The 22,902-nt window shown below is 40.8% G+C and overlaps 1 protein-coding gene across 1 annotated transcript in view; it reads right to left on the bottom strand.

Annotated features, from left to right (window-relative positions):
* Positions 1-19,954, bottom strand: part of PREP (prolyl endopeptidase) — an 81,885-nt gene extending 61,931 nt beyond the window's left edge. The window contains exons 1-7 of the mRNA XM_015858711.2: positions 19,752-19,954; positions 18,123-18,197; positions 14,180-14,313; positions 12,759-12,889; positions 9,882-10,091; positions 8,562-8,683; positions 4,666-4,669 (exon numbers count right to left, since the gene is read on the bottom strand). Of these exons, the coding sequence (XP_015714197.1) occupies positions 4,666-4,669; positions 8,562-8,683; positions 9,882-10,091; positions 12,759-12,889; positions 14,180-14,313; positions 18,123-18,197; positions 19,752-19,925 (850 nt within the window). The 5' untranslated portion in view covers positions 19,926-19,954. The remainder of the gene's footprint in view (positions 1-4,665; positions 4,670-8,561; positions 8,684-9,881; positions 10,092-12,758; positions 12,890-14,179; positions 14,314-18,122; positions 18,198-19,751) is intronic.
* Between the last annotated feature and the right edge of the window lie 2,948 nt (positions 19,955-22,902).

Below are 22,902 nucleotides of genomic sequence, written 5' to 3'. Positions count from 1 at the left end.
TAGGAATGCCGCTTTGCAACACCAGAGGCCCAGGTTCAAATGCCCCCTGTGGCACAAGTGATAGAAGTGCCGCTCTGTTACACAGAAGGCTCGAATCCCGGAGGTTGGACTCGATGATCTCTAGGTCCCTTCCAACCCGCACGAGACTGTGATACTGTGATAAAAAAGTAAGAGATACAGAGAAAGCCTCCTTTGCCAGACCAGTATCTCAGTTCACTGGGCAGCTGCACAAATGGCTGAGTTAAGACACTGTGCTGAGCAACTGGAAATATGAGTAATAGGGACAGAGATTGCTTTGAAGGCAGCTCAGCTGCTATGTCCCAACTTTTCTATGCTGCAAACAGACTAGTTATCCAAATGGCAAAAGGAAATAGGATTTCCCAAGAACACTTGGGTTATCCTTACACAGATGCATCTTAACAAGGTAAACTGCAACCCTTCTTCTTGGCCCACAAACTTATGAATTGAAATGTCATACCAGCACTTCACTCAAATCTCAGAATATTCATAGTTCAAAATAAAGGAGACAGCTGTAATGTCAGAGTTGACAGCCTGGCTCAGAAGTAAATTCGTGCTTACTTTCATCCTAGATGGAAAGAAACACTGAGAATTTCTGAAAGAGACCTTTATTTAAAGTCAAAGAAGTGCATGCACATAAAAAGAGCTTTCCAACTACATAACCATATTTTGTAAAAGAAAGAAAAATGTAATTCATTCCACAAGTCATTGAAGGAACCCCAAGTAGTCCTATCTTCTGCACTTACAACAGCAGTAACAATCTACAAGGATCCACAGCAAAAACTGAAGTTAAATATTTTGTCTCATAGAAACTCACTCCAGATCTAAAATTCATACATAATTAAATGAGCAAACAAAAAAGAACAAACAGGAGAAGGTTGTAGGATTTTCTGACTTCCTGGCTCTAAGTATAACCCCTCAACTGTAAAGTCAATAAGACAGACATTAAAATGCTTTCCCTCCAAGTAAAGTGGCCTGACAGCAACTCCTGTGAATATTAATGCTAGTTCTTTGAGTGCTACCTGTGTAGTTACCACTGAAAGATTTAGAACAGGGAAGAGCTCTCTATTTTTACTTCACAAACACAGGTCCTTTGAATGCTTATTATTACGTGAAGGCAACTACCTACTTTATGTCACTTTAAACTAAACAATTACAAGTTTTACCACTTTTTCCTTTTTTTTTATCATCAAGGTAGAAAAAAATCCTAATCATGGCATAATTTGCTTCTACATAATAAGTCATTAAAAAAAATGAAGTAAAAACCAGTTCTTACAATAACATGCCTGTGTCTAGATTAAGACAAATGCCCTCTTATTTAACTGCAGATATTAACACCATCATAACCCACCTCCTGACCTGCACCCACGGTACCTATGAACTACTGCTTTTCTTCAAAAAACTGTGTCCTCTGTATATGGAACAATGTTAACTGCCATTGCAAACACATTTCCAATATAACAAAGTAAACAATAAAGCCAAATTGTCAAATTAGGAACCATATTCTATGCGCTAACACATGGTAACAACAAACCTTTCATGGAAAGCAAGATAGGTGACAATAAAGATAAAACTATGCTGTGTGTGACAATAGCTAGACTAATAACGCAAAGCATTGGTAAGCTATATTTTAATACTACAGTTTTCATTACATGCTATGCATGCAAGAGTTTAAAACCATGAGGAGTGATTGTGTAAAAACTTTTTCTCCACCCATTAGTACTGATTTACAAATGTAGGAAGCCATCCAGCATAAGACAGATGACAGCTGTTATTTCCAAATCTTTATATTCCTGCAGCAAAAATGTTGGGTATAATTTCACCAAACTTCAACATAAAGAATCTACATGCAAAGGACACTTCAGACTGACGTAGGAATTATCTGCCTTCCAATCACCTTTAAATGCTTCAAATCTTCCTACCAGATAACTAAATTAAAATCCTAAGCACAAAAAACCAAACAACAAAAACCCTACAGAAGACAAGCCTTCCACAAAAAGGGATGTATAAATATCCACTGAAATTTGTCAAAACACTTGGTCAATAAGAAATAAGAGTAATTTTATCTAAACAGCCCCAAGTGTTTTAGCGTCAAACATATGCCACAGAGCTCTGCCTGCACAATGACAGTGAAGAACCCCTACTGTAATCTTCCAGCCATTCAAATTTTGCTTTTATTAACTTATTGCTTGAAAAAGCAAAGCTCCATCTTGTCATACAAGAGGAAATTAGGTAAAGCATTCTTAAAGATTTCGCTTGTATGTTTTAAGAAAAATTAACATACAGCTACATTCTGAAATTATCTTTGCAGTAGTTCAAAAAAAGTCACACAAACTAGCATATAGTTCCAACAAAATGAAAAGCTTTGAAGTTGGGCTGGAGGAATCCGAGGCATATATACAGATTGGAAGGAGCACTCCTTGAGAGTAGCCCTGCAGAGAAGGACCTGGATGTCCTGGTGGATGAAAAGCTTAACATGAGCCAGCAGTGTGCTCTTGCATCTCGGAAAGCAAATGGTATCCTGGGCTCCTTCTGATGAAAAGGAGTGGCCAGCAGGGACAGGGAGGTGTATTGTCCCTCTCTACTCTGCAATTATAAGGCCCCATCTGGAGTACTGTGTACAGGTCTGGGGCCTCCAATAGATGAAAGAGAGCTTTTAGAAAGGGTCTGGAAGAGCGCCGCAAAGATTATCAGAGGCCTGGATGATCTCTCCTGTGAAGACAGAGGGAGCTGGGCTTGCTCAGCCTGGAGAAGAGAAGGCTGTGGGGTGACCTCATTACAGTCTTCCAGTACCCTAAAGGAAGTCTACAAACAGGAGGGCAGTCAATGCTTTACAAAGTTTGGTAATGCCAGGACAAGGGGAAATGGTTTTAAGTTGAAGAAGGGAAGATTTAGGTTGGGAATCAGAGGGAAGTTCTTAACTATGAGTGGTGAGGTACTGGAACAGGCTGCCCAGACAGATTGTGGATGCCCCGTCCCTGGAGGTGTTCAAGGCCAGGTTGGATGGAACCCTGGGCAGCCTGGCCTAGTATTAAACGTGAAGGTTGGTGGCCCTGCCTGAGACAGGGAGATTGGAGCTTCATGATCCTTGAAGTCCCTTCCAACCAAAGCCATTCTATTTGTCTGTGATAGTTCCCATAATATTTTATGTTCTTCAGAAGATATGCTACAAATACTTGTTTTGTTTCCTATTTGTATCACATTGGTTTAATAAAATAGATTTTTAAATTAGAAGAACTAACAGAGGGTGCCTACAGGAATGCAGGATTTCTGGATCAGATCCATCAGAAATCTTTCTATTCTGAGAAGCAGGCTTGATATACTCCAAGAAGGACATGGTCTTACTGTATGTAAACAACAAGGTAATATGCTCTCCCTTTCCACTTTTCAGCTTAGAAAAATTGTTTTGGGCATTAACTCAGTTTCACTGTTCCCTCAGTTTCCTCCATGAGGCAGCCTTGTTCCCAAGTGGCACAATAATATGCACATGGGTATTTACAAGCATCCTACTTAATTCTAGTACAGAGTAAAATTTTTAGTCCTCTGAGGTGACAAACTAATGTATTACTTTTTTTTCCCTGTGGTCTTCTGCTTCTTCCTAAGTGCAGTGAAAGTCACACAGATACAAACATATGACAACAGAATAAATTCAGGAGGTTCCAAAATCTGGGTTAGATCCAATTCCCTTTGAAGCCATTTGAAAATTAGGAACAACTTCTTCTCAGAAAGAACAGTCAAGCATTGGCACAGACTGCCCAGGGAGGTGGCAGTCACCCTCCCTAGAGGTGTTCAAGAACTGTGGAGATTTAGCACTGAGGGACATGGCTCAGTGGGCACTGGGGAAGGATGGACTCGGTGATCTTAGAAGTCATTTCCAACCTAAATGATTCTGTGATACAATGCCTATAAGATGTTACACCTACCACAGATCCGTGTGCAGCCAGAAAGATCACCTGGCTGTTTTACTTAAGCAAACTGGATGCTTTGAGCCCTTCCCATTCATTCTTTCCCCCTGGATGCTGCACTTTCATGTGTGAAAACACGCCAGAGCCAACACGCATCTGGCGAAGTTTATTCCTCTGCACTCCAAATTTCATCTGCAAGTCCACCTTCCTCGCAGGGATCCACTGATGCAAACTGACATTTCTAAATGTTTAAACATATTTTTCTTGTCAGGTTATGGCCTGTGCACAGTGTATCAAAAAACAACACAAAAAATTGTACTTGTTTCATTATTGGCAGAATTGGGACAGGAGGGTTCCCCCGTTGCTCTCCTTTCATTCTGCTGGTGTAGCAGTTTTAACACTACCAACTGTGAAAGCATCTTACATAATTTACTGACTAACTTTCAGAATAACAGTCTGTCTGTAAAAGACAGTTATAGTGTATGAGTCTGGAGAGGAAACAAGCACATACCGCAAACAGAGGGGCAGAAGCCTGGGAAGCTCTTGTTTCAAACACTATATACAACAGCATAAAGGTCTGGAAAAAAAATAACAATCTTCATCCTATACTGCCATCTACTGGAAATTCACTCAACCTCATTCCTGCTTCTTCCCAAATCCCTCACCATCCTAGAATCTGCACCAGAGAAACATACACAATTTCTACACTACTGAAGAGATGAGATACCATCTTCTTCAAAACTAATCTAGCTATAAATCTGAAGTATGAGGAGCAATAAACATTTTTTTCCTCCTTCACAGACAATCCATTCCAGTGAGGAGATGGAAACACATCTATAATTTTTATGCCAAATCTATTTTATACATTACACGTTTTGTTTAAATCAAGTATACTCAGTGCTGGTGTTGAATAAGTAACTTCTTAAACTGAAGCTATTTTCCTACATGTTGTTCAGTAGATGTAACAAGTTAACAAAATCTTACTCAATTCTCTTCTGTCCTAATTGGAGACACATTTTCATTTCTCACCTTCACAGCAATACCCTATTTTTAAAAGTATAATGGCATTATTATAACTTTCTCTATCTGAGAAAGACGCAAGTGTCTTACACGAACAAGCCAGGAATTTTTCTTCCTCTACCCAATGGTTGCAAAACCTGCAATTTCTTTTCTAATTCTGGGTACGGAACTTCAAGATCTGATTGCACTATAATGAAAGGTTTGATATTTGAAAGTGGACCATTGATATCAAAATCTGACTGACTCCACTGGAGCCTGTGTAAAATGGGAGAGAATCTGTTTCTATGTATTTGGCCCAGCTAGGCACTGTAAAATAAAAATGCTTCTTCATTTATCTTACAAGAATGCAAGTAAGCAGACTTTCAGAAAATACTGAGCTGTGCTATATTTCAAAATCTCTGGCAGAGTGATAGCACTGGATTAGAATATTTAGGCTGGCATCACTAAGTCACACAACTCAATTTTTACTAAAGCTATTTTAATTCTTCCCAATTATTTTGTGGTGTTTGACTTTCTCAGATGCATGCTTTAATAATAATAATAATAATAAGATCAGAAAACTTGTTTGAATGGTTTAAAAGGGAGATTTTTTACCTATTCCACAAAGATAAAACCACACTTTGTAGTCACAATGGTATACTTCAATTGCAGTATAGTTGTCTTTTCCTGACTATTAAAAACCATCTTCCATTAATATCAGGGTGCCAGAGCCACATTTTACAGCTGCAGTTCACAGCGTGATCCTGGAAAGTCAGCTGTTTTATAGTAGTATCGCTCTGACTCGCTCATGATTGTTTACCAAAATGAATCTCTATTTTACCATACTGCCTTAAAATAGTATTTAATCTTACATAACAGCATCTCTGCAAGATTATGTTTCTTAGGGATTAGGAAAAGCCACTGGAAGCTACACACATTAAAAAGAAACAATAGTGAGGTGCTGCTCTATTCAACATCCTGTCCCCTCTTCCCATTAATTGTGGGGATGTTTCAATTCCAGAGACATAGAACTGGTAGCTGCACTACAGTCTATCACTCTCCTACACTACAGCAAGCATTATTACTACCAATGCACTCTTCCCACGCCTCAGACTTATTTATCACTTATTACAAGGTCTATATATTCTCATCAATGAGAAAAATTACCCAAGACATTTGCTGTCAGAGCAAAAGGCACTTTGTTTAAGGTTGCCTCAAGGTTTTCTTTCATGACATAAGAGGAAGAAGATGCAGGATTCTATATTTCTGATCTCAAAATACTCCAGGCCTTGCTTTTTCAACTTAGTACACTGCAAAACCCTTTTATACCTATTACCTCAAAGAAGATTTTACTAAATGAGACCTCACCTGAAACACAAGAGTACCTCTATATCTAATACAGAATACATATTTTCGGCCTCTAATATAATCTAAGACAGCAAACTTTCACTACCCTAAAAGACAGTATATGCTAATAAATAAAGGTCATAATAAATCAACATTGTAATATTCCACCAAGGAAAATTAATTTGCCTTAGCAAGTGTAGATTAGCTCATGACACCACAAAACAATAATAATATGCATCATGGTGTGAATCAGTGTATACACCACAGCAAAACACCTGCCACCAACAGAAAGAAGCCCCTTTATTACAGAACTGGAGAAAAATAAGGACAATGAATTAAATTAGCAATAGGATGGAATTTGAAACTCAACACAACTTGTTATTGCTGTTCAAAAACATTTTAAAATCCTATTTTCAAGTTCATACCAACATTCAGGTCAGACTGTAAAGGTATGCTCCAATAACAGTTGAGATTATGTAAAAGAGTTCTGTTTATCTTTACATTCCGTAAACAAATATGATTCGTATAGACAAGGTTTAGCGTGGCTACTTTGCTAATGCGCCTGTTACACGCTTATTTGCCATTCCATTTTAAATCCAAGTGCTCAAATTCTTTGAGACAACTGGTGTTTACTGGCAGCACAAAGAACCCCACATGGTTGGAGTTGATATCATGGGTTGATATGCTGAATGGTGAGCACAGTGTGATGACCAAATCTTTGAAAAGAGGTGATCCTAGGAGAAGTTGTTCCTGGAACCAAACACCCCAGTTGAAATAAAAGTCTTTCACACTTAAGAAAAGTGTGAGCCTTGATGAGACTTTCCACAGAAGCAAAGAATAATGTTTAAGCATGGTAGCCAGAAAAGTACTAATAATTACAACAGGATATTACCCACTGGAAAATGATTTTCCTAGTTCCCTGATCAACTGAATGATCTCAGCATTACAACCACACCCAGATTCAACGACACTTAAGAGAGAGCACCATTCTAATTTAGAATCATTCATTCATTAAGATGGAAAAAGGCCTCTAAGATCACCAACCATTAACCCATCACACCATGTCCACTAAAGCATGTCCCACAGTGTCACATACAGGTGTTTATTGAACACCTCCAGAGACAGTGACTCTTCACCACCTCCCTGGACAGCCTTTTCCAATGCCTCACCACTCTGAGAATAAATGTTTCCTAATATCCAACCTGAACCTCCTCAATGCAAATTCAGGCCATTTCCTCTCATTTTATCACTGTTGCCTGGGAGAAGATGCCAACCCCTACCTTGCTACAATTTCCCTTAAGGGAGTTGTAGATGGCAATGTCTCACTTGAGCCTCCTCTTTACCAGATTAAACAATTTCAGTTACCTCAGCTGTTCCCCATAAGATCTGTGCTCCAGACCCTATCTCATAGATCTAGTATAGTGCTAATTACAAAAACTAGGGCATTTTGAATCATTCGAGTAAAGAAGATCAAAGCATGGTTATGTACAATTATGGTTATCTAGGACTTTGAACAATATAGTTGTAGTTCAACAAAATAAACTTAAGCAATCGCTTCCAGCGGTCACTTTCTGGTAACACTGACCACACCATGTTTGTGCTGTGGAAGTCCATCAAAGAGGAAAGATATGAACTATAAATTGAAAATAGAACTAGCAAATAGAAAATAAATGTGGTGGGGAATATTCAGACATCATGCTTCTTGAAGTAGACTTTTTGTAAGAAATGAAGACTGAGGTTTGCTGACAAGAAGCAAACAGAACAATGATATATTTTCCTCTTTTATACCCAAATTTACACAAGACAGTGTCCTCAGAGAAGGAAAAATGCTGCGTGACTGTGTCATTACAGACTCAAGGACTGATTTAAAGCAGACCAGTCTTACTTTTAGCAATTCTTAGTACATGATTCCAAGTCAATAATTTTTAGTTCAGTGCTAAGCTCTGCAACTCTAACAGATTCACAGAACAGCCTGGGTTGAGAAGAGATCTTAGAACCAATCCAGTCCCAACTTCAGCTGTGGGCAGGGTTGTCTGTGACTAAATCAGGCTGCCTATGGCCTCATCCAACTTGAACTTAAATGTCTCCAGGGATGGGGCATCCATAGCTTCTCTGAGCAACCTGTTCTAGTGCCTCACCCACCCTTTGAGCAAAGAATTTCCTCCTAATATCTAGCCTGATAAAAAACTTTATTTTAAGGAACATGTTTTCCGCTCTGTATCTGCTACAAACTGTTAGAATCTGAAGAAATAAACACGGTGATAATGTTAAGCTTCAGCACGTTCACTTTACCTCAGCTCCACCCATCCATTTTGGTTCATCAGGAAATTCAGCACACAGGATATCTTCTGATTGGTCAGTTCCTAATACATGATAATACAGCTTCTGATGCAGATTAGTGGAGGTCTCAGTACCTAGTGAAATACATAGAATTAAACAATTAGCTCTCAGTGAAATCCAACAACATCCACATAAAACCCTATGAAACTGTATACCCTTTTTAAGTATAAAAGAAGAAAGCCATTCAGCAGAGAGAACTTGGAATAATTTAAGTTTACAACCATTCCCCTCCAAAAAACCAACGCCCTCTACTATAAGATAGATCTTCAAATCACCTGGCAGCCTCATTCAAACAGTTAGACTTGTATTGCAGGCAATACTTTCTCTGAATGTAAAGGTTTATCATTTCAAAGTGCACTTTCTAGAAATACAGAACAATCAAAGAAAGGCAACAATCTCTGCTACCCTTTAAAGATGCTTCTGCTTCTATCTTACATTGGGGAATTAGGGGGGGGATCTATTATTAATGACTACTTTTAGGAACCATTGCATTCCCATCTGCTGAAAATAAAATGAAGCATTTTAAGGCGCACTATATGCTACTTGATTTCTCCTTTTACTTTTTTCTTGCAACATTTTCTGGTGCAATACTTCAGATTCTGAACTACAAATATGTTTAAAAGTAAACACAATAAATGGTGGGTGTCTAAATTACAAGTTTGGCAAAACTATAGGCTACAAACTTAAATACAGATGTAAAATTTCAGCTCTCTTCAATGTTTCACAAAAGGCACAGGTTTAGAAAGAATATATTAGCATTCCCTTACAGCAAGAGAAAACTCCTAGATTCCTTCTATATTGACACTCTCCAACAATTTATTCCACTTTCTATACTACTTTGAGTTTTGCTAGCATAAATGTTTAGGTTTGCTGTGCAGCGAACCACAGATGAATGAGTCTGGTTGAGTAACAGAAACATTACAACCCAGATTACTCTTCAAGTCAACCTCCTAAGTCAGTTCACCAATGCCCAGAAAAAAATGCATAAGGTAGAGATTTAGAGTAAACTGCCTCTAGACATCAAATTCCAGCCTGTATGAAAGTAAACAAACAAACATCTGCAGAGAAAAATAAAAGGGCCGATAGGCTTCTAAGAAAAGGACAGAGTCAGACAAAAATGAAAGGAAAGGGAACTAGTTGAATACAGATTTTGGCCATATAAGACAATCTGATATCTAAATGCATAAACTAACATTACCTATTTGTTGCACAAATTAATTGAAAAGGTCATTTTGTTTCCACATAGAATGCAACTGGTACAGCCATACTTACCATCACTTTTACCATCTTGTTTTGGATAGCAGTTATAGAACATGCCTTTTCCATCATGAGTCCATGCCATGCAACTGAATTTAACTCTTTCCAGTGTATCTGGAAGTTCCTCAGGACCTTGCACTTTCATAAACTTGATAGTAACCCAATCAGAACCACTAGCACTCAGGCCATATGCAAAGTATTCACCATCTTCACTGAATGCATAACCTAGAAAATCAGAAACAAACAAGATGCTGTAAGAACCAGAACAAGGAATCAGTGTCTTCAGTAATCAGTGTTTGCTATTTTCCCACATGGCTTTTTGCTATTTACTCCATCTTAGTCAAATTCAGCAAAAGAGAGATGTGACTGAAAGCAGTTAAAAGGACTGTGCTCACAGAACAACAAGAGGATTTATTTTCTAAAGGCAAAACAAGCAACTACACCAACTATAATTTGGGATTTGCAGTAGTTTTCCTATCTTGGGTCTATCAAATAGCTTGCAGTTCATTTTAATCATATGTACTCAGGAAGTATGTTTAGTAGCATCACTAATATTCAGCATGCGATATACAATTTGAGCAATAGCCATTCTTCTTCCCTGAAGCTGGTAGTAAGGATGGAGACTGCAAGTGCCTGTAGGCAACCACAAACTGAGGTTCTAAGAGAGTAAAAGCACAACAGAAGTTAACATGAATTGAAATAAATAAATAAATTCTGAAGATATTACTACTTCAACTTTGCAATCAATGAAAACTAGACCTTGCAAAACCATCCAAACTGAATTCCCCACTACAAAACAAATGGATTTGTTACCATAATGTCAGCTAAGACCTCTGAGACATACACAGTTCTACTCAAATTTTAAGGAAAATATGATTATGAAAAAAATTCAGGAGATTTTCCATCATAGCCAATAAGGATCAAACTCACTTCTAAAAATCAACTCAAATGAAGGGACTGAATTATCATAAGCCTATCAAGACCTGGAAGTAACTACACTGGACAAAAAAAAAAAAAAAAATTGCACTTAATAGGAACTTCAGGTTTAAGACGCACTACTCATGCACCCCAACATGTTCTCTCCCCCCCAAGGTTGTCATTCTGACTCAGAACAGATTCCGTATAGGATTTTTCAGAAGTAACAAGATGCCTGCAAGAGCAACACAAGCAAACCTATTACTTGCAAGTATCCTTCCAGCTTCTGACCACTTTTAGGAAACATCTTTTCCACAAGGCAGTTTGTTAATCATCATCAATGGGTGCCTTCCCTTTACCTTCTCCACCTCCCCTATAAACCCACAGTAATCTTCCTGTATCAACACCTCCTGTCATTGTTAATCAAACCTACTACTTCCAAGACGAACAACCACCTTCTTTGCTTTGGACTCAACTCCCACTGCCCTCTTTTGATATCCTCTAGTTCACAGAATAAAAAAAATCTTAAATAACCAAGAACTTTGCACCCTCTCCATCATACTTAATGCCATACAGGATTTTGTAGACCACTCTCACTTCCCTGTTATCTCTATTCCAGATCGATCGATCTGGGCAAATTCCATTGTTTCTGACTTTTGCTTGTTCCAGTTGCCCTTCTCTGAACTACAATTTAGAGCCCCTTTTGGGAGCTGACCAGGCTGGCACTGTATTTAATTTTCAGCTGCTACCACATAAACCCCTGGGTTGCAAATATTATGATTTTTAACGCTCTCATCTCCATTTCTTTCTTAACTATTTCTGACATTTAGTGTCCTTATTTTGGCTGCTACAAGGAACCAGGGTGACAATATAATGGAATTACTTATTACAAACCAAGAATTTTTCTGAAGTAGTCATGGTCAGCTCAGAATCCCATCCATTTCTCTCCAAATGAGGTCAAGATTCTTTGTCCCCTGTGCATCATTAATTTATCTACTTCCTGCATTTTTTCACAGTCATTCTTCAGGCCTTATATGGGACAACTCCATATTATCAACAATCTCTGACACCTTCCTGCTCACTCCTTTCTCTAGATATATAAGAATATATACAACAGCCCAAGCCCTTTCGCAGTTCCTGAGAGAGCTGCACCAGTGATTTCTACTTTGACAGCTAGACAGTTATTCCTGTCCCTGCCTTTATGTTACTTATTTATTTTAGAATGAATGCCAGGATTTTCACCTCTTTTTCCATGGCTGTATTCTCTCTAATTGCATTTAGAAAAAGATTTTGTTATAAGCCTTTCAGAAATGCAGCATGAACCTGATCTGATATCCATACTTTAAAGGCAGGACTTCTCTGAAAAAACCCATATTGATTCTTTTTTATTAGATTATCTCGAAGTGTCTCCTAATTCTGTCCTTTGCATAGCTTTCATCAGTTGGTCTTGCAAAGACTTTGAAGGCTTCTAGATTTAAGAGCCTTGCTTCTGCAACAAGCCAATAAGAAGTAGGAAAATGGACAGCTAACACGAGTAAACACCAAAGAGAACACAAGTCATCTTGTGATTCTCACAGAAGTTAACACTATGCTACTTCATTCTCTCTTACCTTAACTTGCAGGCTTTTACTAAGAATACAAAATAAAATTTTAACATAACTAGTTGACAGAAGTTCATAAACTTTTTTCCTAGCTACAGAAAATCTCAAGATCCATATGTATTTCAGTGGAATTCATTCCAGATTTATGAAAAAGACATGGCAAAAATAAACCCAGTTAATTACGAATATAACAAAGACTTAGAAGTGTTCTTCTGAAAGGCTATACAAAATACACATGGCTACTATGATTACTTTGATGCTAACAAGCTACTCTAGTTGTACTTCTTTGTTGTTTTTTAAATACATGAAGAGTTACAAACTATTTCTAATTACTGGAGACCCAGACTTCTTCAGGAGTAACCACTGTGCCACCAACCTCGTAAAGCCACAGTGCCATCATCAGAAAGCTTATTTGGATCAAGAAAAACTTTGGCATCAGCATCCAAGGAGTCTTGTACATATAAAACCCGCTGGTTCTGTAGTCCTGTATTGTAAAAGTGGAAATACCTAAAAGAACAAAAGATGGCAAAATGACTATAAAGAACTCAGGTTTTTCAATTAGACTACCAAGAAAAACTTGTGTTAGGTCTTCATGAAGTGAATAAAAGACAGGCAAATAGGGAAATAAAAGTATCATGGTAGAACAGGAACCATAGCTTCCCCTGTGACTATCAGAGAGTCGATGATCCACTTTGACACAGAGGAGGCCCAGTCACTAATTTCTAGGCCTCTGAAGACAAAAGGAATTCCAGCCTGTATAGTTGGAATAATACAAGTATAGTTGTAAATAGATAGACAGAGGGTATCTAAGAAAAAGACTCACCAACTCTGAGGCCTTCAGTCAAGATGGAAAATGTTGAGGCTGAACTCCAAAAAGGAGCAAAAGATGCTACCTTAGTGGTGGTCTGCCCTTAAATGGGATCTAGGAGAGGTAAAGTCAAGCTCCACCCCTTCCAGGAGCACAGCTGAATTACCTTCACCTGTGCTCCCACCAGTTGACTCATCACTTGCCTCAGATGGTTAATCAGCAGCTTCACTGCTTCTGGGCTTAAATTTAACATCTTTAAAAGATGGCATGTCAGTGCTAAATCAACATCAGCTCCCCACAATATACCAAAAACCAAACAGAAAGCAAATAAAGCCTCCTGCCTCCCCAGACCAAAACACCCACACAGTACACTTTCCCTCCATTAATAACAAGGACCTATACCCTCTCTTGCAGCACAGGACAGGTAACTAAAGAGCTGCAGATCTCTCTCAATAACAATGCAAACGTCTTAAGGTAATCAAGGTGTATTTTGCTCTTCCTCACGCATAACAGTGAAAATACACGTGGTATAAGTAGGTGCTCACTTAACAAAGATCAAATCAATTGAGATTATTGGAACAGACTACTCTTGTTTGGTTTTAATAAATATTCAGAATGTGTACCTGACAGATTTGTGCTTTTTCTAGGAGAAGTGCCTTTAACTGGCAGTGATAAACCCTCAAAGAGACTCCCCAGAGTTTTATTTTTACAGCAGCTGTCTTACATTGCAGTTAAGAGTTTTGATAAATCACTATTCTTATTAAAAAGATGACAAATGCACAGAAGATAATATAACTGGGAATCGCAAACAACCTAGCACCTTCTGCTCTGCATCATGCAACCACATATCTCAAATACCAGGTTAAACACATGCCTTCACAGCAATAAGGGAATTAATGCAAGTACAGCTTATAATTTATGTAACATATATTTGCTTTTGACCTGCTCCACATTCATCTATGTCACCTGTGAAGACATTCCTTACGTACCTTTTTCCTTTCTTGAAGTGGCAACTGTACTTAGGATAATCATAGAGTTCAGTCATTCGTTCTTTGAATAGTCCTCTGACAGGGCATTGCTCAAGGAAGGGTACTGTAAGCTTGTTCTGAGCCTCCACAAACGCCTGAAAGAAAATAATACCCCCCCCAAAAGTATATTAGTTCAAGTAGAAATGCGTACTTCCTACAGGAGACACTATTTTCTGATGCAATTAATCACATACATTCTTTCTTCCCATGTAGGGTGTGTAGATTTACACCTGAACAATCTTACATATTTACCTGCATTATTACAGTGTTGCAGCACTTAATAAGACTGATTGTATACCTTGAATTATCTTTCTTCAGGACACACATTAAGGTAGTCAGTGGTCAGGCCAAAGGCATGCCAGATTCCTGCCACTCCATTTTAAAAACAAAACAACACACTGAAGCTCTTTCTTTAAAACAATCCTAAGCTTTACTATTTGCTATTTTGCTTTAATATTTACTATTTGCTACCATTTAAGCAAATATAAGTTACAGAAGACACTCAGGAAAAAAATCACCTGCTTTTACTTCACCACAAATACACAACGCTCCAGTCCTCTACAGCATATTTATTAGAAAACTGATAATGAACAGAGTCCCTTTTGCCCACAGACATGACTATCATTTCAGGGGCTGTGAAAAGCTAGATGATGATACAAAATGTCATGCGCACCTGTCATCTGTTCATTCTATTAACACTTTGGATTACTAGCCCCAGTCAATATTTCTTGGAAAGCCCAGTGTGCTATCCTTTACAAGAACAGATGAGGCATTTTCCCCCTGTCCAAAGATAAATTCTTAGTTACAAAAGAGAAACAGATGTAATCTCTGGGAAGAGAACATTAAGGGGTCTGGCTTCCTTAGAACACTCCACCAAACAGATGCAAACACTTAACTCCAGTGGCCAAAACTATTGCTACTTCAGCTGTTTGTTAGAGGCCACCACTCCCATTACACGGATGGAAAAAGTGGCGCTATGCTGGTGTTTCATCACAGCGCATTAACATAAAATTAATACCTAACATCTTAAGGCAACATGCTGTGAGCCACAGCTGTTAGGAAGCAGACATGCAGATTCTTCTGTCAAGAATATAGGCCAGAAAGGGCAGGGCAGAGTGCACGTCTGTAACTCACAGCCAGGCTTTCCAAAGACAGCTGCAATACCATACACAACCCAGCCTCTAGCTGTTATTGCAATGTAGCAAGCTGAAATGCTGGACTCCTCACCTGCTTAACACAGGTTTCTTCCCCAGCAACTTTGAATATGGTTACTGTTTCTACCCTCTGAATCTGTTACAAAGCAGGTGGAACAGTGCATAATAATGTCTGAATTACATTTCACCGTAGGGCATGACCTATGGGAGCAGGTGGACTACAAACCATACTGCACAGCATGAGTTTCACTGCTCTTCAAGAAAGTCAGCTGCCGGACAAAGCACCTGACCAGCATTTAGCAGTTGCTGTCAATGTTCACTCATCTATCAGTTCTTCAGGTAAAAAAGATGAAAGAACAAAATTGCCCGTTAGTAGCATGTTACAGACATTTCACACAGTGAGAATGGCTCCGTGAGGCACAGAGGTAAACAGACTCTCCCATTCATCCTGCTGCAACAGTAGTGCATGGCCAACAGTTGCATTACATGCCAGGCTTTGTTTCCAGAGACTTGTCAGGCTACATGATAAGGGGGAAAGTACATTAATTTTGGTCACTCTCTATTTGGAAGATAATTGTTCATGTCCAACAAAACATACAGAAACTGACAAACCTTAAACACAAGTGCAAAATTAGTAACGCTCTAAGAACACTTGGCTAAGTGCAGAAGTGCTTTAGTTTAAGAACTTATGTGCTGGCTACATGCAAGTCACCACTCAAGGATGACATAGAAAAACAACAACTATAGCACTGAAAAGTCAAAGATGCAAAAGAAGGCTAAAAATGATGATATAATCAAACGCAGACTCCATGCATCAGTGAGGAGTCAGTCAGGAAATTAACCCCCAAGAACGAAAGAGGGGAAACCATTGCCAGGGGAAGGCTGATTCTTATCTCTGCTCTACCCCCAAGGACTAAACTGACAAAGGCAACTTTACGATCTAGCAAAGAAGCACAGCACATCCCAGTGGTTATAAGCCAAAACACTGTTCCAATTAGAACATGGTGCGGTTTCTATCTTGCTGTAACATTCCCAGGCTCCATCAGAAGACAAAAAGAACTTAAATCTACCCAAGAATCACTTTGATCTGATTTGTTTCCTCTAAGTGGAAATACAGAAATATCTAAGAGCACAGACAGCACATACCATGTAAGGTAACTACTCAGTGTTGTGACAGTCTCAGGGGAAAAAATACATATATACATACATATATATGTGTATACATATGGATATATATATGTATATAATCACCAATGCACTGTATAGGCAAAAGCACTCTGCAGTGGCATTCAATGGAAAGAAACTGGCACAGATCCTTGTTCCCTATATTAAGTGTGACCCAAACAGTAACACTGCTGTAGTGTGTTACTCACTTTTAATTGCAGTCACACTTTTACCACATCTGCTTTTACCTCCGGTAAAAAAGAAAACAACTTTTCCTTGCAAGTGTTCATTGCACAACTATATACTTACAAATTAACTCATAAGGCTGCACTCACATTTAAAAGACAATACATATCTGAAATATTGCTCTGTGTGAAGTACAGGAACAGATGCTACCCAACAGAGCTCTCAGAGCAGACAGTTCTGTTGACCATGCTGAGTTAAACAGATGCCAACCAACGGTAAAGAACCTACAGCAATTGTCCGTACGTATGTAACAGGAACTGGGAATGGGAGTTCTTTCAGTGCAGATGAGCATGAATGCCAAAGCAATTCTTCTAGTCTTTATTTAATATGTAGAAAATTCAAGTTAGCCTGTTGGTGGAGGTATACAGTGGACACCTAATCTTCCCTAAGAATACATGGAAGTGTGAGACGCTACATAGAGCATAAAGAGAACACTGGACTCAGAGGAAGCGTAAGAAAAGATGCAGGTCTCAAGATTAGTGACTTCAAGGTTTGGAAAGTCTACAAAGCACACTTGAAATTCGCTCTGAAGTCTGTATAGTAATTCAATTGTCCCTTTACCAGGGTCTGGTTATTGTTTGATCAGCTAAGTACAGAATGGTTATTCTGCACGACTCCGGCAGAACAATCTAAAGAACACAGAGATAAAACCATTAAGAAAAGCTAGTAAGAAAGAGTAGCTGTCAGCAGCCTCTGCTGTAGAGCACAAGAAAGTGAGTAATAGGGCAAATGAAAAAGGCTTAGTGCTTCACGACTAAGCTTCACGGCAGCCTGTTCCAGGGCCTAACCACTCTCCTAGTGAAGAAGTAACATAGTCTAACTGTACTAGATTTCACACTGAAAATACTGTGATATATGTAATGAAAGCCACTATCAAAGCCTAACCTGAGGAGATCAAAGTTGAAAACACACAAAGTAGATTCACATACTTGTCACTGTAAGAAAGAGGAAAGGAAAATGGAAAGCTTCCTTTCTGACTTGTTTTAATATGGCAATCTTAGATGTACTTCGGACAGTAGGCAAAGCGATCTTAAAAACAGAGCACCACCTTTCAGTGTTATAGTGCCTCCCTGAAATTCAACTTGTCAAAAAGAAAATCAGTGCAAGACAAACAGGGCCTTACTTCTCCATATTGTTATACCCACCTTAACACAAAGGTGCAAAATAACAGCATTGCTCTGTTGGTACCTTTAAGTATCAGGTGTACTACATTACACCTACATTCACAATGGTAAGATTTTTAAACCTATTGGCAAGGTCTTCTAAAAACAGAATACATACACATACCCTACAAAAGAGATCTATGTTGAAACAGACGTTTCTGCACAATGAAAGGTTACCTTTGTCTGCTCACTGTCAGGATCTTCAAGCCAGCAATATGGGTCACTGATTTGGTGTCCATGGTAATCCGAGACCTGAATTAATAAGAGACAATACTTAAAACAACAACAGCAAAAAAAACATCACCCCAACATTTATATAAGTGAACTATTTATCAGGGAATCAGCCACCCTGAAACAAAGTTTATTTGGAATTTCAACAGAAGTACATAGCGCTAAGAAGCAAAAGAGGACATCAGCATCTTGCTCTCAGTTGAGTTGTAAATATCATCATTTTTAGTGGAAGAACTAAGGCAGCAATAATCCTTAGGGAGGGAAAAAACAACCAGCCGAAAACACAGAACACCAGAGAAACACATTGGAAAAAAACCTTAATTCTTTCCACGAGCTAGGTTAGAAAACTAATTAAAAACAAACAAACAAATAACAACAAAGACCTCCTTTAAACAAATAAACAAGGCCTCCTTCAAATCCAGATGCTTAAGTGAAATCTCAAAACCTGATTACTGGATGCACCCAAAAGTGTGAATTCAGGTTCTGCCCCTGGCAGTTACTACACCTCTCCTACTGATGCTCACATTCAGCAAAGTACACGTGCTGATGAGAAGAAAAGCATTTTTAGCACTCAAATTAGTCTCCTATGTGCCTGCTTGCTCCAGCATACAAAAGGCACCAAGATACCTGGAGTTGTGTGGTTCAGCCTTCCGCTAAACTACAGAAGAAAATACTTGAGTCTTTCCAGTGCCAGCTCATCTTGGCAAACACTTTGGGTTAAAAGCAAAGTTCTTTCTGCAAATAATCACAGAATCACAGAATGACCCGGGCTGGAAGGGACCTCAAGGATCATGTAGTTCCAACCCCCCTGCCTGGCAGGGCCACCAAACATACACCTTTACTAGATCAGGTTGCCCAGGGCCCCGTCCAACCTGGTCTTGAACACCTCCAAGGACGGGGCATCCACAACCTCCCTGGGCAGCCTGTTCCAGGGCCTAACCACTCTCCTAGTAAAGAACTTCCCCCTAACATCCAACCTAAATCTTCCCTCTTTTAACTTAAAACCATTTCCCTGTGTCCTGCTATTGTCAGCCCTTTCGAAGAGTTTACTCCCCTCCTGGGAATAAGTTCCCTTCAGGTATTGAAAGGCTGCAATGAGGATAATAATCCCTAGCCTGGTGTACGAGGCTCAGCTGTTTGTGGAAGAATTGTGAAGCACTCACAATTCCGGACAAACTCACACGGCGATCCATGCGCGAACCGCATCGGAACGCACGCAGACATTACGTTCCTGGTGCACCATTACAGAGAAGCCGGCAATGCTCCCCATGCATTCAGGCAGGCCTGTATTTTCCAGCCGCGATGGAAACCGCCCCTGAGCCCCCCACCCGGCTCCGCGGGGCTGCAGCCGCCCCCGGGTGCGCAGAGACAGCGGCGGGTGGCACGACCCGCCTGGAGCAGCCCCGCACGGCCCATCCTCGCGCCCAGCCACCCCCAGGCGCTGGCCTGGAAAGGGAACGCGGGAGGCTTCTCCCGACAAAGCAGCTCGGGCCGCTGAGGCGCCCCAGAATCGGAGTTCTGGGTGCGGGGCACCCCGGGCACCCGACGGGCTGCCCCAGCTCCAGCCGTACTCACGGCGGCCTCGTCGCGGTACACGTCGGGGTACTGGAAGGCCTGCATGGCGGGAGGCGGCGCGGAGCGGCGAGAGGAGGAGGAAGAGCGGCGCGGAACGGGCTGCGAGGCGGCAACTCGAGCGGCAGCGACCGGCAGCAAGCGTGCGGCACGGCCCAGGCGCAGCGGGACCGCCATAGGACCCGCCCCACACAGGGGAGGACGGCGGCGGAACGAGGCGGCAGCGCCCTCTGCTGGAGGCCGCCACCACTGCACCGGCTGCACCCGGAGCGCTCCATTAGTTGTTGGGAGTGCACCGTTTCGAGCATCACCGTCCCCGTGTTTATTACAGGGATTCTTGTGTTAGGAAACTCGCAGTTTTTCTTCTTCTCACAAAGGGTAGTCAGGCATTGCACTGCACAGGGAGGTGGTGGAGTCACCGACCATGGGAGTGTTCAAGAAACGTCTGGATGTTGTGTTGATGAATATGATTTAGCCGGGAAGTATTGGTGATGGTTGGACTAGATGATCTCCTAGGTCTTTTCCAACCTTGATAATTCTGTGATCTTGTGCGATTCCTCGAAGTGACACAGTGATCTCTCATGTCACAAAAACACCGGAAGCATGTAGCTCTCGGTCCTTTGGCCAGCAGCACGGCCACGTTGCTCGCCTTCCAAACTGATGATGTTTCAAAGTTTCAGCTCACAACCCTGACAAAACCATGCTTACTATGGGGACAGTTTGACTGCTCTCTACCAAGGCAACTCCTGTGTTCATGTGATGAGTGTCGCAGAGCTGGAGGCAACAGTGTTTACATGTGGTAGAGTCTACAGGCAAGAGCAGCCCAAAGACTGCTCAGTGCCCAGTATAGCTGTGGTTAGGATGACAGTGGTATAAAGTGTTCTGGAAATTGAATCAAACCTTCATGCTTACCAACTCATAAATGTGTCTTGATTTGATACTCTTAATAGAAAGTGTTACCATCTCTAAATGGGCTTAGTTTGGGGGTGGATAGTGTGCGCGTTACAGAGTAAGGCAACACAATAACGATCTCTGTTAGTAACTGATCTAACTACATTCATCAGTTTCATTTAGATCTGTACATCTTCAGGTCTAACATCCCTTCTCTTTTGATCAGTTTTCCTTCTTACCTTGTTGCTCTATTTAATCTTGTGTAAGGCCAACTACAACTTTTACACTAGTGCTCACAAAACACAGACAGCAAGGAAATGGAGATGCCTTGGTGTGCCTTGTGCTTGCTGAAAATTTGCCTCCCCTCAAGCACTTACTGACATTGATGAGATCCCCTTGATCTTCCTCTTCTCCAGGCTGAGCAGGCCCATCTTTCTAAGCTTGTCCTCACAGCACAGGTGCACCAGTCCTTTCAGCATCTCGGTGGCCCTCCACTGGACCCTTTCCAGTATATCCAGGTCTCTCTCTTACTGAGGGCCCAGCACAATGATCCAGGTGGGACCCCGCCAATGTAGAGGGGAAGGATCATCTTCCTTGACCTCCTGACAACTCGGCCTAATTCAGCCAGGAACAGTGACAGTCATCTCAGCACAAATGGCACTCAGCTACTGACTCATGCTCACCTTGGTGCCCCCAGTAGCCCCAGGCCCTTTTCTGCAGAGCTGCTTTCCAGCTGGGTGTCCTGATGCCTGGGCCTGTTCCTCCCCAGGTACAGCCTCACATTTTGCCTTGCTGAACCCCTGGAGGTTCCTGTCAGCCCCTCTCTGTGCTGTTGCGGTCCCTCTGGGTGACAGAACAGCCCCCTGCTGCGTTGGCTGCTCCCCCCAGTTTGGTGTCATCCATAACTTTACTGAGGAGGCTCTCTGCTCCATCAGCCAGAGCATTCATGGAGATGTTAAACAGGACTGAACCCAGAACCAGTCCCTGGGGTACTCTGGTGGTTACTGACCTCCAACCAGGGTTTGCACCACTCTGAGTCTGGTTGTCCAGCTGGCAGAGTTCTGAGTCCTCTAAACTGCAGTTTATACGCATCTAAGTCCTTGCATCTGATTCAGAGCTGCAGTTTTCCTGCAGAAAAAGAATGGCATCTTCTTCAGCCTGAAAATATTGTCCATTGTTAAATGTGAACATTCTACATTTGTCCAGAATTCCTGGATGTTCAGCATCATGGTCATGCTTATAAGAACCTCTGACCTAGCAGCCATGCATCCAAACATCCCAGACATTTCCACAATGTAACTGAAGATCAGCTTTGTGCAATAAAAGCAGCCCAGCTGTCAAACACTGGCATTATGGACTGATGTTCTTCAGGCACTTGAAGAACTCTGATTTGCCAGGAGAGGGCAGCCAGACCGCACACTTCTGTGCAGCTGGCAAAGGAATGCCTCATATTTCAGTCTAGAGCAACACTCTCAAACCAGTGCACAATAATTACAACACGGCCTGGCAAGCATCCAAGTAGTCACAGTAATTATCCATTATAATACCTTTCAGTTCATCCCGGATGCAGAGAAAGTGGGAAGATACAAAGATACCCTCATGCATGGTTGTCCAAGATAAGATCATTTGGCTCGTATTTTACAAGCAGTAATATATTTTTAAAGGTGAGCAGCAGGGATGGGCAGAAAGTGAATTTTCTCTTTAATGTAAATTTCCCTTTTGTTCCTTGAGGGTTGGGGGGAGGGGGGGGGGGGGGGGGGGGGGGGGGGGGGGGGGGGGGGGGGAAGGAGGAGGAAGGAGGAGGGTTCACATATGAACGGCAGATAAAGAAGCAAAATTACACCTTCTGAACTTTCCTTATCAGAAAAGCAGTTATTACAGGTTACACAGTGCCTAAAACATCGCCCAAAACATGTTTTTCTTAGCAGTGAGCATGCGCTCCCTGTACAAGTGGAAGAGAGTGTAGCATGCATTCTGTTAACAGAAATACCTGCTATGAAAGAAAGATGTAGCCATCTTCTCTCTTTTTCTTAACACACTCCCTTTTCTTAACTAACACACAGTTGAAAGAGATTATTGTTTGAACTTTACTGTAATTTTAGCTTTGAGACCAGATTTAATCGTTCACTGTTGTAGAAGCAAGTGAAATTTATAGAAAACACAATAGAAAATACTTTTTCTAAAACCCTCCAGTAGAGTTCAGAAATAATTTTTTTTTTGCTAAGTTTTGAGGTTACTCTGCTGAGTAAGCAAAATTTCTTCC

This window comes from Coturnix japonica, chromosome 3 (genome assembly GCF_001577835.2).
Source record: "Coturnix japonica isolate 7356 chromosome 3, Coturnix japonica 2.1, whole genome shotgun sequence".
Lineage (NCBI taxonomy): Eukaryota > Metazoa > Chordata > Aves > Galliformes > Phasianidae > Coturnix > Coturnix japonica.
The sequence above is the reverse complement of the archived record's forward strand: the minus strand, read 5'-3'. Positions and strand labels throughout refer to the sequence as shown.